We start from the raw sequence: 16,349 nt of genomic DNA on the forward strand, positions 1-16,349 counted from the left end.
TTGAGTGTAGGTACATGCCACTCCACCCAGTACCCTCACTGAAGTAAAGGATCAGCAGCAGCATGAAAAGGAGGAGAATAAAGAAATGAGCGAAGAAGGGCCCTCCACCTCTCAACAGAGCGAGGCTCGTGTTCGCATATTTGAGGGCGGGTAAGAATTTCAAGAGTGAGACTGTTAAAATCTACATCCTTTCATTCAAAATTCTGTTTTTGTGAATAATGGCAGTGCCTCATTACACAAATAATCTGTCCAAAACAGCAACTATGGAGAGCTGACAAGAGTGCACAGAGAAGCACAGTGACAGATGGGAGACAGTGCACCCCATAGGGACTTCATTTGTACCTGCAGCCAAGCTTTTTCCTCTTACTGTTGGCATGCATGTCTGTGTTTTAGAAGTGTTAATTTGGAGAGACAGCAGTGTGTGTGTGTGTGTGTGTGTGTGTGTGTGTGAGTTTGTATAGCCAAAAGTATAGGAACTGGTCTGAGTTTTATAACATGGGAGTGCTGACATTTTGGAAAAGTGAGGATATTTGGGCTGTTTCTCACTTTCTGACACAATATTTAAGGGATTTTTGAGAAAACAGACTTAATGTTAAGGTTGAGGTTAGAATTAGGGTTAGACATTTATTTGTGATAGGGGATAGAGAATCTGTTACATTACATGTTTTCAGTTTCATAAGAGGCACAGTATGAAGCAACCAGAATCATAGTCATGGTTGCCATGTTTGTGTGCATGTGTTTGTCTTGAAATGTGTGCATGTAATGTGCACTTCACATATTTGTGCTTTTTTTAAATGTCTGAGGAAAAGTAGACCAACGAAGAGAAGAAGCAAGTTCCCATTCAATTAATGAGAATTTCACTATACCCTGTTTTCATTTTGATGGACGTGAAAATATTTTGGACAGTATTAGAGAGGTGATGTTAGAGATTTGTAGGGAGCATTTTTGGTTGTCACGTGTGTGTGTGTGTGTGTGTGTGTGTGTGTGTGTGTGTGTGTGTGTGTGTGTGTGTGTGTGTGTTTGTGTTTGGGTGGCTGGGTGTCAACACTTACACATTATGGCCTGTGTTTTGTGTTATGTGCACACAGATTTAGTGTGACAGGGTTGTCTGCTTGACAGTAGATAAGGCACTAATTACCAGTCTTTATCATTTGCAGCAACACACTACACAGGAAATGCATTTTGCTCCATAGCCAGCCTACAGCTTTCTTTTCTTCTTCCCCTCATCTGACACCATCATACCACCCTCCATGCTGCCTGTTTCACTCTGGCAGCTCTTCCAGTGTTACCTTCACTTGTATTATTTTTTCTTCATTCCCTCTCACCTTCCCCTGTCTACTGTCTCTGTGTATCTACACCCCTTTATGTCCCGCTGGTTTTTCTCCATGTATGCAAATAAGCACAGCTACTCAGTCTTTACCAGTGAATGTTTTGTTAGGATTCATTATCTCTAGCTCTTTTGTCAGCACTTTGAAATCATGTGTGTTACTAATTTTATTTTTGAGGAACAAGCAGCACTTTTTTTTAAAAATAAATATGCTTCATGCAGCTTTTTTTTTTATGTTCCACTGACTTCCACAATTTCATCCTCATCCAATTTGAATCACACCGGTGAAATGGGCGTTGCCATTGCTGTGAGCAGAGTTCACAGTGTGTTGTGCATCAACTGGCGTACGTTTCAGTACCAGCTGTATTGCTTTTACTGTTATTCTGTTTTTGCTGCTTTCAAATTCAAGGCCTTATCAATCAGTCACACTCTGGTTGGAAGTGATATTCTCTCCAGCTGTCTGCCATTGCGACCTGAACTCTGCAGCACTAACAGGAACAGATTGTCTGTTGAGTTTACAGAGACGTGCTGCTGATATAACGCTCTAATGTATGAAGTGCAACTTTTGCCTTGTTTCTTCCTGAGACATGGGTGGATATTTTTAGCAGTGGCAAAAAATACATGCCAGTGAGTGGTAGCCAGCTCCTGAATGAATACAGCATGATGGTACTGTTGAGGCTGTTTTACAGTTGTGTAACAATCTGTTATGATTTAATGTTGCTAGTTCTGTTATACAACAGGGAGCATTCACAGCTCTGGTAGATGTGGTACACATCCTGTAATTACACACAGACAGCAAACATTGGATGTTTACCATTCAGAATGGATTGTACATCTCTTCATGAGGAGTGAGAGCAGATGAACTTTTTCATATTTCATTCAGGTATAAAATATTTGTGGTCTACAGTGAACTCAAATAGCCTTCTGGTAAACATAAAGACTGCGTATAAACAGTGTTTTATAGACTAAACCTAAACGTGTTGGATGATTTTTAAATATAGTTTCTATTTTAGGTTGCTGGCCAATGCCAGGCTTCCCTTCCTTCTCCTTAGCTGCTGCTGTTGTTGGCAGGGTCACCCGATCGCAGCAGAATAGCTGGTATTCTCTGACTCGGTGCTGCTGGGGTTTTGGTGGGGCTTCCCCAACTTGCCTCCATAAAGAGACGCTTGTTTCCTGGTTCCTCTTGTATGGGTGCATGTTTTTGTGCTACACACAAACCCACAGCCACATTCATTATTACTAAAGCTATACCAATCAATGTTTTTATTAGAGCAACGGGTCACATTTTTGTGTACTATGTAAGCCACAGAGAATTAACACACAACTCTGCAGTTCCCCTCAGCTTCACACTATCTTTTCATGTCTTTGAGCTAATTATTTGGTTTTTTTTTATCCTGTATATTCCACTGTCATCAACCTTGTTTACCAGCAGCTGCACACTGTTGTTTACAGAGAAAAGATTCTCTAAAAGCATTGTACACGACTGGCCCAGCGCCAAACACGAGAAAGTAAAAGTTTAGTATCTACCTGGTGAACACAGTGGGTTCACTTAGCAGCTGAAGAGCCAGGTATTTTGCCAAGGTCATGGTGTTGATGAAAATAATGCTGAAAGGGTAACAATTTTAGAAAGTCAGACTTTCAACACAACTGATCAAAGAAAAAGCTGGGTATTTCTGCATTCAGCTCATAAATTAAATCATGCAATGAAAATCAGTGGTCTGCATGAAAGGACTCCTACAATCAAACTTTATCTTTTTATTATCTTTTAGGTATAAGTCCAATGAAGACTATGTTTATGTGCGAGGTCGAGGCAGGGGAAAGTACATATGCGGAGAGTGTGGCATCCGCTGCAAGAAGCCCAGCATGCTGAAAAAGCACATCCGAACACACACTGATGTCCGTCCATACATTTGCAAACACTGCAACTTTGCCTTTAAAACCAAAGGTAAGGGGGCAGTATGCTTAAAACATCATTTCAATTCCTCGTCTTTCAGTTATGCTATGACCATCTGCTATATTTTCAGTGCTCTCACTTTACCCCTGTTGTTGAAATATCCTCATTATGAAAGTGTCAAGGGCAATTTCATTGTGCTTTCCTTGTTACTTCTCAGGAAACCTTACTAAACACATGAAGTCAAAGGCTCATGGGAAAAAATGCCAGGCAGTGGGTGTATCTGAGTCATCACTGGACAAGCCAGAGAGTGAGGAAACAGGTACTTAAGAGTGGATGGAAAGGAATCTCACATATTTCCCCTCTACCGCATAGAAATATTGGTACACAGCTGGATGAACTTCTGCCTGTGAAGAACTGTAGCTGCTCAGTGCTGACAGCTTATGCAACACCATGTTCTGTTCTCCTCCCTTTGACCTTGCATAAGAAATATGAAAAAGTATAAGATAAATAAATGACAAATACTGAACATGCCACAGTCTCCTGATGTTGCTGCGGCAGTCTGCCGAGCATACCTTATTCACAAGGATGTGTGGCTGGCACATAACAATAGGCATTCCAGCACTTATGTCTGCCCCCTCCCTCTGTTAAAACCTTAAATGAGCCACCGACCTCAGAGTCTCCTCCCTCACCTTGCTCTGCCAGCCCTCCCTCGCCATCCCTTTCTTGCCGACAGACTACGCTCATCACAGCCAAGGACACGCCATTTAAACCGTCTTTCCATTCACAAGGCTGCTGAGATAGTTTGTGAATAGAGGATGGTGCTATTCAATTAAGTTCCGGTCTTTTCATCGTCAGTCTATTTATAACACCAGTTTGATGTGTGGTGGGTGAGGTTTGTCAGAAAGATGCATTATGCTGTCCCAACCCTTTGTGCTTGTTCCTGAAAACTGTTCTGTCAGTGTGTTTTCTTGTCTTTTCAGCGTGGGGATTTTTGTCACGATTCTGCACGTTCCGTACAGCAGTTTGAACGTTTACAGTGTCTATGTAAAAAGATATAAATGATGTCTATGTTGTTTCTGTGTCTGCACAACCAGCAGGAAGTGACGAACGTGTGTGTGGATCAGAGGAACAGGAAGAACATCAGTTTTCCGATGTGGAAGAGTCTGAGGATGATGATGACAACGATGACGAGGAGGAGGAGGAAGAAGACGAGTCTGCATCTCATGACGACCCAGCATCCTCTTGTTCATCAGACACTCAGCCTTCAACAGGAGGGCGGTCCAGTAGTAGGCATTCTCAGCAGGAAACCCCTGACCCCGAGCCCCCAGGCTCCAGTACCAGCCCGGGTCAAGAACGCTCCCCGAGAGGAGTTTGGCCGAGCAGACGAGCCGGCTCACCGGGGAGCAGGAGAGCACTGTTCTCTCGGCGCGGGTGGAAGGCATCACCAAGAGCCTTCTCCCCCAGCAGTGAGAGCTGCTCCCCTAGTCGTAGCCTCTCCCCCCGTCTGGAGCTGTCCTCACCCATCCACAGCCTGTCCCCCAGGACCGAGCTGTCCCCATCCAGTCGACATGTCTCACCCTCACCTGAAAGAGGACCATCTCCCATCAGACCCCTTTCTCCTCTTCGTCCCATTTCACCCATCTGCTACCGGCCATCACGAGCTCGTACCCCTCCCTCGCCCCTCAGGTTAGGGCATCGCACCACTGGATACCTGCCTTGGGAGAGCCCCAGTACAGTGGGTAGTCATGTTAAACTGGTGAGTTTTGTTTCATGGTGTATCTCCATGGACCTGTGTCTAGAAATATAAATTGAGAAATGAACAGCAACAGTGTCTTCTGGGCACTCTCCTTTTAGGAGGATCTCAATGTGCAGTACTTTTTGTACTGCCAGAAAAGATCCATGAAATGTAATGATGATGTCTTTGCTCCCTCTACAGGACAAAGTTGGTACCACAAGCCAAGGGACAACATTACAAGACGCCAGCTTGTTTCCACCTGCGTTTCGTCTCTCTACATGTGAGGGTTATCCCAGCCACCAAGCATCAGACAATATCTTCAGCCATCTTCCCATGCATTCCCAACAAGCCAAGGTTCCCTATCTAATGATCCCCATTGGGGGAATCCAAATGGTACAAGCCAGACCAAGGTCCCACCCTACCACCCCATCGTCCCCAACATCTCCCCCCATGGAAGGACTATCACTGGCCAGGTTTGAATCACACTGGGGCGGGACCCCCAGAACTCAAGGGCTTAGGACTCCTGGAGGCCGCTGGTCAGAGCAGCAGGCAGCAGGAACCAGCCAGTCAGGGCGGTGCAGTTTTAGCACAGCACTAACATGTTCCAAACCAGAGTTGGAGACCAGAGACTCAAAGCAATATGGCAGCTCACACAGCTCCGCCCACACCTGCAGGCCTGCTACTGAGGTCACCGAATGCTGCGTCACAGACAGTCATTCAAGAGCACACCTCAGTCTAGCAGCCCCTGTAGCCTCTCGTGTCATTGGACAGCATTCAGAGGCAGAGGAGCCACCGTCTGGTAGTGATCTGTTGGAGGAAGGAGCAAAAGAAGACTCAGCCAGAACAGACCCAAGCACTTAGCAGTGTCTACACCTTGATGCGTCAGGCATCCCATTTTGCGCTATTGGTTGCTACACTAGTCTTGTTTTTTAATTGCTTTGTTTTTATACAATTTTCAATACTGTTGTTAACTTAAAGTTTTGTTCCTTGGCAATATTCAGGTTTGTTATAAAAATGCACTTTTTGTGAAAATAATGTTTCTGTAAATCTATATATATAGATTGCATATATATGTATATATAAATATATGCATACATACATACTGTACATATATATATGTATACATACATATATATATGTATATTCCTCCTTTATCTTTATTGATACTGGTAATCTTAATGTTTGTTTAAATGTATGTAAAAGGAGTAAGAATAAATTTGTAAATGATCAAAATGTTTAATCAAAAATAATTCCATTTTTGTTTGTCAAAATTTTACCCAGTATTATCCAAACTGTAGTTACTTGTGCCTTTTATGTCCGGGTTTGCGTTTTGAATCGTACAGTGCAGATAGACAAAGAGAAGGCTGTGAAGTTTTGTATCTGCTTTTTTGTGTCGTTCGTTTTGGCTCTTTCTGTTCCAAAGGCCATTGCTTTAATGCCAGGGTAAGCGAGAGTCGCATCGTGGAGTTATCGAAGGAGCAGCAGAGACGTGTCAAAGGAAATGCACTGAAGTTCTATTTTGTATTACAAAAGATTTTAGATTAGAGAATGTCTGTACAGGAAGAGCGCTCCTTATTTATTACTTGATGGCAATGATCGTTTCAAAGGCTTTTTATGTGCTGTTTTGTTTTTGTTTTTTTAACTTTTCGTCATTGGAAAGAAGATTTTTGTTACATCTGTGTGTCTTTTTCATTATATTCTTGCGACTTGAATTGGTGACAAAGATGAGGGATGGAGTTTGTCTGGTACCAGAGGATCAAGTGCCCTGGAGATTTCACACAGCAAAATTTCTAGTCACTGAAGAAATAAAAAATGCGCCAGACTCGACCTTGAGGTTGTGTCTTTCTTCCCTTTCACCATGTGGACCGTATCAGGTTTATCCTCCAATAGAGTTTGATACAGGGATTCTCTTTAATTACATTGGGGTAGGTTTAAGAAATTGTTCCGTATGTCCTTCGTGATTATCAACCACAACAGATTAGTAGGAAGTTGGAACGTGAGTAAAGAAAACATCAAAACTATGCTGCTCATAAACATTTATGACAGGGTTCAACTGATTAGATTAGGTCGGAGAAGAACAGAAGAAGTTGTTGCTGGGAGTGTAGTTGAAGCCAAAATATGAATAAACATTACTTTGAGATAATTGTATTTTGACTTCTTGTGCATTTGCATGTGGTTGTTTGTGATATTTGAATTTGTACTTTGGTGGTAGTTTTTGTGCAACTGATTGTGCGTCATAGCTACAGTCTTTTTACAAAAACAAGTAGTTTTGTGTCTAAATGTTAAATGGTTGATCTGTATTATCTCTCAGATGCTATTTTTTTCTTTAGAAATAATGCTCTTGCATTGTCTCTGTGTGTGTCTGCCCTGAGATCGACCTGCCCAGACTGTACCCCACCTCTCGATGTCAGCTGAGTCTGGCTCCAGCGCCCCCATGACCCTCTAAAGGATAAAAGGTATAGCTGATGGACAAATGGATTATACTGGCATGTCAAATCTCAGTTGAAAAATATTTTAAAAATGACATTCACACAGCATTTGTTAAAGAACTGACGCACAACCAAACTTAGATTTATAGGACTTTGTGGGAACAACCAGGCAATTGTAGGTAAATAGAGGCACCACTAGATGTCTCTACCAAATCATCAATGCTCAGTCATTTATCTAAATCTGTGTTATATGTCTCATTAGATATAACCATGGAAACAAGGGACACACCTTTCCAAAGAAACTCAACTTATCAACAAAGCCAAACTTAAATAATATCTTGGTTATACAGGTCAGCTACTACTTTATAACTACTTCCTGAAAACACCCAGTTTTATTATGTAGGCACTAAAAGGTACGTCACTGTTATATATGGTATACAAGGTGTGTAAAAAAAGATGATACCAGCAGACTACTCACATTAGCTGTACCACACATGTACGTCTTATCCACTCTCGCTAGTTTTTCTCACGACAACATTTAACAGCATTCAACAAAAGCACAGCAAGCGGGTCGTCAAGGAGCCAAAGGTGATTTTTGCTGTGACTCAACACTACATAAAGATGTTAAAACAGGCAACAGGGAGGCACCTGTGTTTTGAGACGCCTATATATCAAAAATAGCTTAAAGTGGATTCCTCCTCTCCCCCTAAAGCCTTGTACATGCTGACAACAACAGTTATATCGAGCCAAGCAGGTTTTTTTAAAGGAGTCGACTGAGGAGGTAACATCGCTAATTAAAATAAACACTTGTTTCTAGGACAGATAGTCGCAAGAGCCTCTGCAGCTTTTCCTCTGACTTGCATCCTTCACTGTTACTCCAGCTTTGACAGTGATGTGATACCTGCAGAGAGGGGCCCTTCTGCACTGCCGAGGGGAATGATCTTAAAACCTCTGGTGCAAAAATGTGGCTGATTATTTGTTAGACTCTTGAAAATCCTGACAAACAGGATTTTTTTTTTTATGTCTGAGAGGAAAAGCTCTAGAAATGTCCCACAATCAAAACATAACACAGTTTGTAAATTTGTTTTAAAAGTATTACACATTGTTTCATGCTCCTCTCTGTTTTGCAATATGTTTTCCTTCACACGTGCTTTTTTGAGCCCTGGACATGTCAGATCTCTGTTTTTTCTGCTGTTTTCTGTGTTGTGTATTGAAAAGCTTATAACAAATGAACACATAGGAAAATGTGATTTTAGCTGTCCCTACATTTGCCTACTATACTCTCTTAGTAATGTATGTCATAACTATTATCTTAAGCTAGTCCAATAACAAACAGCAGTATGATAAGGGGCGTTTTACTTGTTTAGTTGGTGCTTTGCATTAATTTTGTGTGGTCTTTGTTTTTGTGAATAGCCAGAACTGAAACTATAGCAGTAAAAATAGATGGACCCAGATGATGTGTTTAATTTATTTGTTATTCCTGCAGAGAAACTGGCCTAGTTGGACAAAACAGTTTAAAAAGTCTCCTTTAAATACCAGCATATCAATGCATCTGCCCTTTAATGTACTGCTTCCTGTTCCCAGTAATCACTGTCAGCATCCATTGTCTCATTTTATATAACATATACATGTCAGGGTCTGTCAGCTTTCATCTCTCTACTGTAACTCTGTCAAATTAGACACTCCCTCTAACCCTTCATCAGGCCTCATATCTTCCTCGGTTTCTCTCTTCCTCCCCCTCAAACGTTGTGTGTAGCCAGAGGGCAAATACGATTCCTCATTCATGAGCAAGCTGCTGCCATGAATGTTGCTCAGGAGGTGACTGTGGTGTCACAGATCGGCTTCAAAGCATCAGATATTCCTGGAATGCCACAGGTTCGATCACCCTAGGGTCATACGCTGTGGCTCTAAGGCAAACTGCAAACAGGGTGGAGCTTTTACATTGACATCACAGGAGAGAGAGGAGAAGTGTGAGAGTGACAGGGCTCAGATACCTGAAGACAAACAGCAGCAGCGCATTAAAAACACAGCTGCTACGGCACAGATAGTGATCTCTCTGCAGAACTCCATTCATCTCCTATCAGTCATGTCTGCTCACACCAGCTTCCTTCTCTTAATCACTTTTTGGGCTTCCATGCAGGATGGTAAGTCTGAGTTTTAAGATATGTTCTAAAAACCATTTTTTAATTATTTTAGGATGTGCATGATGTTAGATGTGAGGGTCTTTATCAATTATGATCATGGAGAGAATTGATCTTTGAATCTGTGAAGAACATTTGATGATCTCTTTCATGCAAATTAGTTAAATCAGATGTCCATGTGTTTTATGTTTATTAAACACACAAAAGAGACAGTGCTGCTGGCAGTTGTTGTGGCTGGGCTAGAGATGACGCTGTGTTTCAATCATTGTCATTGATCATTTACTCGGACTAGGGCTGGGTCTTCCAGTGATGAAACAGCTGGACGTGGAAGCCAGCGATGGTGCGTCAACACAAAGAGTGAGGACCAAGCGGTGTGCCTGCAGCAGCCTGCTGGACTCTGAGTGCCATTATTTCTGCCACCTAGATATCATCTGGGTCAACACACCAAGGTGAGCATAACAAAAAAATAAGTTGAAGAAGTGAGTGTACTGTAACTTTGAGCTCAGTATGTGCTGGATAAACATGTGCCGTTGTATAACTAAATAGGCAGTGATGCATGAACTATTAAAGAGCAAAGTCTGCAGAGTGTTTGTCATATGAGCATGGCATCTCTCTTCCTCTCTGCAGTAAGACAACAGTTTATGGCCTAGGTGGTTCTCTGTCCAGACGCAGAAGGTCCACTGGCCGCTGCACCTGTGCCAGCCCTGACGATGAGTCCTGTACCAGCTTTTGCCACCGCCCGTGAGTCTTGGTCTCGACCGTCCCATGCCGAACCAATGCTAAACTTTCATTCAGTTCAGTTGAAGGCTCTCGTGAGCATTTCAGCTCGGATTTGTGTTTGCATCAAATGTTGCTTAGTTTCAAAATATTATTGCACTTCGTGGAGGGAAATGAATAGTGTGGTATGTGGAAACATCTAATTTCACTGCAGTGCTATTATTAGCCCAATTGTTTTGTTACTGTGTTGTATAAGTTCTGCTGGTCAAAGGGTGTGATCATCAAAACAATACAGCAGAGACCTGGGGGAATAGAATAATCTCAGACTCTAGCACAAAGTCCACAAAGCTTGTCTCTGATTGGCTGCAAGGAGGAAGGAGTGAAGCGCGTAGGAGTCTGAGGCTGTGAAAGGCTAAGTGGAGAATTAACCTTTTCAGGTAGTCACAAATAATGTCACCACCTAGAGACAGTGACAAGCCGAGACAGGAGAAGTCATGTTAGGTTTGCGAGACATGTTCACACAGTGACAGTCTAGAAATGGAAATGACTGACAGGGAGCAGTCTCCTGTTACGAAACGCTTAATGAACCTATAATAGATAGATGTGTGAGCTTTTAGGTTATGGAGAAGGGAAATAAGAAAGTGCATTGGATGCTTTGATTCAAGTGGGTGCTTTTTAACTAGAATAATACCAACAAAAAAACTGAAGGGACAAGCTGCAATGTAAAGGTACTGATCATTTTTGGTAACTATGCTATTTCCTTGTGTGCAGCACTGAATCTGTATCTGTGAAGAGACATCAGCTCAACATACTCGGCATCCTAAGGTGAGCTGTGACTAAAAAAAATACACAGAAAAACATAAACTCGTATTTTCATGTATATTTTGATGATATTTTTAATTACTTAATCAACTTTTTGTCCTTCAGGGCCATGGCCAGCAGGTCCAAGAGAGCTTGGGATGCACTTGACTCAGACAAATCCTCTGGGGCTCGGACGGAGCACGCTCACTGAGCAGTGTCTGTTAAAGCAGTGAGAGTGAGAGAGAGAGAGAAAGATAGAGAGAGCAGCGAGCACCTGAACAAATGACACTGGACAGGAAGACAAAGGGCTGCTGAAAGCTGTATCTGACGCAGGAAGGCCGAAAACGCCATTGAGACGTCTGTTTGTACCCGGGAATAGAGGGCGGAAAACACAACAGAGTTCTGCACATTATGGAAACCAGGTGCAGAGGATCAGCACTGGATCTACTGCATTAGGAGAATGGTGCTCCTAGGGACATGTTTGACTCTGGCCTAGAAGAGGTATGTAGACAGACCAGGCCAGCACTGACACAGAACGAGGGAACAGGACATGTATACTGCACATACATACGTGTGCAGGAAGCTCTCACATACATGGCATGACTTCAGTTAAATGCAAATTGTGAACCGCGTTTATTTTCTTTATTTTATGCATAGACAGATTCACTATTTCACAATTTAGAAAACTACTTGTGACATGGGTGTCCTAATGGATCATGAGATGGACCGTCATCTCGTTTTTATCTCCTGTAGGTTTCTCTCTTTGCTTTCAGACAGTCTACATGGTAAATATAGTGATTATCGTTAAGGACCCATACATGAAGAATCATTTGAGAGAAAATAAATCCTCTTAGGCGGCATGTGTGATTCCATTGTGTGACAAGCAAACACATTTCTGAGTTCAAAAGGAGGCCTGAGATGGATGAATGGTCCAGGAATTCAAGGCTCACAGTAATAATAAGTTTACCTGCTATTCAAAGGCAGCACAGCCTGTGTTATCACAAGGATCTGTGGAAAGAACGCAGCATTTAGTAACTTTGCTCACAGGGTGAGAGAGAAGAATAAAATGCCCTGTCACCTCGCGCCCCTTCCTGATTGTTACGTACCGCCCAGGTACACCTGAATATCCAACAAGGCAGATGAGTGTGGCTGATAAAACAATTGCAACAGATGATTGATTGTCATCTAATGATTACAACAAACTGACCTGCTTTTGCTGTCTGCTGAATGATAACACTCAGGAGTTAATGCGACTGTTTTCATTTTCATTTTATTCCTGTCTTACTCCTCCTTTAACTGTTTTCTGGAGAGACCCCACAGCCATTTTTTCAAACAGGCCTGAACACACCCTCCAGCTTCAAACAGTATCAGAAATCAGCTGCTTCCATCCACAGTAAATTAGTAGCAGCACTGGGAACAGTTATGTAATATTAATACTGTAATTATCTTCGAGATCTCACCTTTGACGTTTGTTCAAACTGATGAAGGATAGGGTGTAACACTCGACTGATCAATGATTAACAACATTTGTATTTAGTATTTCCTCTTGCATAAAAACAAATGAAATTTTTTTTTTGGCATCTCAATATTTTATTCGTTACAGTACTGTATTATTTATAGTTGGGTTCTGGGCATCACTGCTTTTGCATTATTTTTATAATGCCAGCTTATTTCAGAGGATTCACAAAAACATGTTGGAAATATTCTCCTTTACTCTTGGTTTAAATGGTCTCCTGCGTCTTTTAGAGTAAAACTGGGAACATTTCAAGGTTCATGTCGCTCCAACAAAGCGAGGGGAAACACCAGGATGGTGGGCCATCCTCAGGGCCAGTCTCAGGCTATTCACCAGAAATCAAATATGGTCATTGTGAGCTGACAATAGGTTGTGATGATTACCCAGCTGCCCAGTGGAAAGGGGCGGCAATAAAAAAATGTAAGAAATCCAGAGATTATAAAAAAACATTCATGTTTATTAATGATTAACTGATATGAGGGAATGAGGAAATATGACTGTGTGTGTTTGTTGGGCTTTGAAAAACCAGTGTCAGCTAAAAAACTCTGTCCAAGGTGTCGGGACTGAAGAGACTCCACCATCACCGACAACATACTTACTGAAAAATCTGGTGTGTCAAAGTTTTAAGTGTAACTTTGTTTTCAACTAAAATATCTTTGAAATATCTTTGATCATATATTCGGATCCATCAAATTGTTACATAGAAGGATCCCAATGAATAAATGTCAAACTCACTGTGATTACTGTCAAAAATAAAATGCTAATATACAGTAATAGATGCAGTGTATGTCTGGAGAACACAATTTGGTCTAAAAGTCAGAAAGTTTTTAAAGATGCTTTTTTTGCACTTTGTATTATGTTATGTAACTCACAGATCTGATAGCTGTTAGAGTTAGAGTTCATGCATGTGCACATGAGACGTGTGTTTTTCTCAGTGAACCTATTGAAGCAGACTCTGACCTGAAATTCCTTCATAAAATGCAGGTGTGGGATCAGGACCATGTGCTGCCGAAACATTTCATGGCTGCATGTATATCTTTCATTGAGGGGAAGTCACCATGATCTAATTGGCATCTGTTCTCCCAAAATCCCACTGGAGTGTGGCCCAGTAATGCTCTTATGTTTTGTTATGCATAATCTCCTTTATTCACATTGTAAAGCCGATCCAGTTGAACAGCACTGAATCCTCTAATTGAATTATATACTATGCCATTGCTGACCCCGTGATATATTTAGCTTCACATGGTCACGTCACTTTAGATACAACTGTAATTCAACATACAGAGTAAACATGTCTTAAATGCCTTAATGGTCTGTTCTTTGATTTACTCTAAAGCTATTTTTGGGGCCAAATGGCGTTGATCATGATTGGTAACATGTCTTAAAATAACCCTCTGTATCAAACATCTTTGCTGCTGACTGACCTGAGCTCCGCAAATAAATCAAGAAGACTCGGTTAATGCTGTAAAATAAGTCCTTTAAAATAAAAAATTAGAAGAATTTGTCCTCTTCCTGCTCATTGTGCATCAGAGGTCGCCTGCCTCTGGATTTGTGTTTGTTATAATAAAGGAGATGAAACCATAAAAATCAGAAAGTACCCATTCAGCAGCAACAAGTGAATGTCTTACCTTCTACTCTTTCTTTACTTAGACTGAGACAGCTTCCTGTCCAATTCACATCTACACCTGAAACGTTTAGCCCATGGTGAGAACTTGTTGTTGGTCAGAATTGGCTGAAGCTGAATAACTAGCAATGGCTCACTTTAAGGGAGAGATAGAATAATCCTTAACAGAGAAAGAGTTATTGCTGCAATCAAAAAATATTTCCATTAGATCCTCCCTCCATCGAGGAAGTGTCATGAAAAGGTAACATGCTCTTGTCATCAGTGTGGCGCAAATCCAAAGATAAGCGCTTCATTTATTAATTTATGGTTGGTTTATCAGTTTCATTTAGAGATACCAACAGAGCCTTAAGACAATCAAAAAATATTTCACATCGTAGAGCATTTCTCTAATTATTCGTTTATCATCTCTTAAGATAAGATCATATAATCCTTTACCTGTCCCTTGGTGGGCAAGTCTAGTGTTACAGCAGCAGGAATAACATCAACAGCAGAAAAAAGATGAAAACAGAAAATACACAGTGCAGTATGTAAGCATGGTATACACTATACCCTGAGAATTCACACTGTTGAATGTCGATTGATTCACATCGTTATTGCGCAAAAAAAAAGGTTATTATGACCTTGTGCACGATGTTGACGGTGGTTGTTGTACAATGTGACTGCAGCAGGAAGGAAGGACCTGTGTTATCTTTCTCTCTGACACTGAGCAGCAACCGGTCGCTGACGGAGCTGCTCGGCGCTGTTGGTGCTTCCTGTATGGGGCAGATCGTGAAAAGCTGCTGCTCCAACACAACACACCACAAAAGATGGCTGATGCCCCCACAGTCGTGAAAGGTCATGAAGAGCGCACCTCATGTTATAGCAGTGTCTGTTCCATTCACTTAGCTTGAAGTCAATTGTTATATCAAGTGTTTTCATATGTTGTATTTACATAAAAGCTAAAAGATATATCCTGGGACAAGCAAGAAACAAATGTTACGGTTGATTATCTCAAACAGTAAAAGTGATTATCACTTAGGTATCTAGAAAATGATTAAACCAGGAAGATTTCAGGTGTGCTGCTGTGTGGCAGGCTGTAAATGTGCCACTGGCTTCCTCGGTTTTTTGATAACATGTTACTGCTTTTGGTTTTGTCCTGGTGGATCTTTGTGAGTCCTTGTGTTAGTGCTTTGAATTCTACTGTATGTGTTGTCTGAGGCTGCATCCTGGCTGTGAAATGGAGAAGCTGCTCCGGCAGATGGCCAGTAGATGGCCTCTAGCTACCATAAACTCCAAAGTGCCTACAGTTATTTGGTTGAAGGAGTCACCTGATGAGATCAGATGTTCATTCATTTTAGGTTTGTAGATATACTAAAGTCATTGTCTAAATGGGATAGGCCTAGTAAAATATTACTGCTGTTTCTTCTAAAATACCGCTGATGCATCGTTCACACATCAGTGACACCGACATTAAGACTTTCACTTTACATTTCTCAATGTGGGACTTTTCAAGGACAGTTGAAGCCTATTTTTTATTTGTCTAACTGTGATACACATGAAACCACGAACAGTCAAACGAAGAAGCTCTGGGAAAAGTCTTTTATCTGACAGTGTCTTTAAATGAGCACGACATGAGGAAATATACTGATCAGAGATTCAAGATCAGTTACACCACCCTTACCATCACCATTAATGTGAAAATATAGGAAACATCATCAAATTTCAGAAAATTCAAGAATGAGAAAAGGTGAAAAGACACTTACTTAAAAAAAACATCAGTTATGACCTCACAGTTAAGACTTTAAGGGGTTCCTGTAACTTTTGCTAACTTTTTTTGTTTGTTGGCCTTATTGACAGAAATGTTTGGTGATGCTGTTAATGGCTCTAGAAAACTAAATAATACTAAACTTTGGGTTTTATTTAATTGTGTTTTATTTACAGAAAACCCACAATCTTCCAAATCCATTTCTGGTGTGGAAAGTGAGGAGATTGTGATGTTTCATTGATTTGTTTTTTGTTCTAACAGTCACTTTCTGTTTTGTTGCATAGATACTGTGTTTGGCTGCTGGTATAAAGTTGCTCCCATTGAAACAGCCTCAGAAATTAATAGTTTGAAGCTGAGAAGAGTCGATGATGGTAAATTATGATATGATGATGCTGTATTTCAGGCTACATGTGGGAACTACAGT

At 41.3% G+C, this 16,349-nt stretch overlaps 2 protein-coding genes across 4 annotated transcripts in view; both read left to right on the plus strand.

Moving 5' to 3' along the window:
- The window catches only part of hivep3b (HIVEP zinc finger 3b), a 36,089-nt gene extending 29,306 nt beyond the window's left edge, over positions 1 to 6,783 (plus strand). For 2 of the 3 annotated variants that reach the window (XM_026293051.1, XM_026293050.1), the window contains 5 exons: positions 11 to 150; positions 3,097 to 3,272; positions 3,439 to 3,540; positions 4,316 to 4,977; positions 5,158 to 6,783. In XM_026293051.1, coding sequence (XP_026148836.1) covers positions 11 to 150; positions 3,097 to 3,272; positions 3,439 to 3,540; positions 4,316 to 4,977; positions 5,158 to 5,817 — 1,740 coding nt within the window. In that variant the 3' untranslated portion in view covers positions 5,818 to 6,783. The remainder of the gene's footprint in view (positions 1 to 10; positions 151 to 3,096; positions 3,273 to 3,438; positions 3,541 to 4,315; positions 4,978 to 5,157) is intronic. The other variant, XM_026293052.1, reaches the window with a different exon arrangement.
- A 2,400-nt stretch (positions 6,784 to 9,183) lies between these two features.
- LOC113122079 (endothelin-2) lies at positions 9,184 to 14,057 on the plus strand. Its single transcript, XM_026293021.1, has 5 exons — positions 9,184 to 9,529; positions 9,819 to 9,975; positions 10,154 to 10,267; positions 11,015 to 11,068; positions 11,171 to 14,057. Exons 1-5 carry the CDS (start codon positions 9,472 to 9,474, stop codon positions 11,253 to 11,255), a joined length of 468 nt encoding a protein of 155 aa, XP_026148806.1. The 5' UTR covers positions 9,184 to 9,471; the 3' UTR covers positions 11,256 to 14,057.
- Positions 14,058 to 16,349: the final 2,292 nt, after the last annotated feature.

Source organism: Mastacembelus armatus, chromosome 16 (genome assembly GCF_900324485.2).
Source record: "Mastacembelus armatus chromosome 16, fMasArm1.2, whole genome shotgun sequence".
Taxonomy (NCBI): domain Eukaryota; kingdom Metazoa; phylum Chordata; class Actinopteri; order Synbranchiformes; family Mastacembelidae; genus Mastacembelus; species Mastacembelus armatus.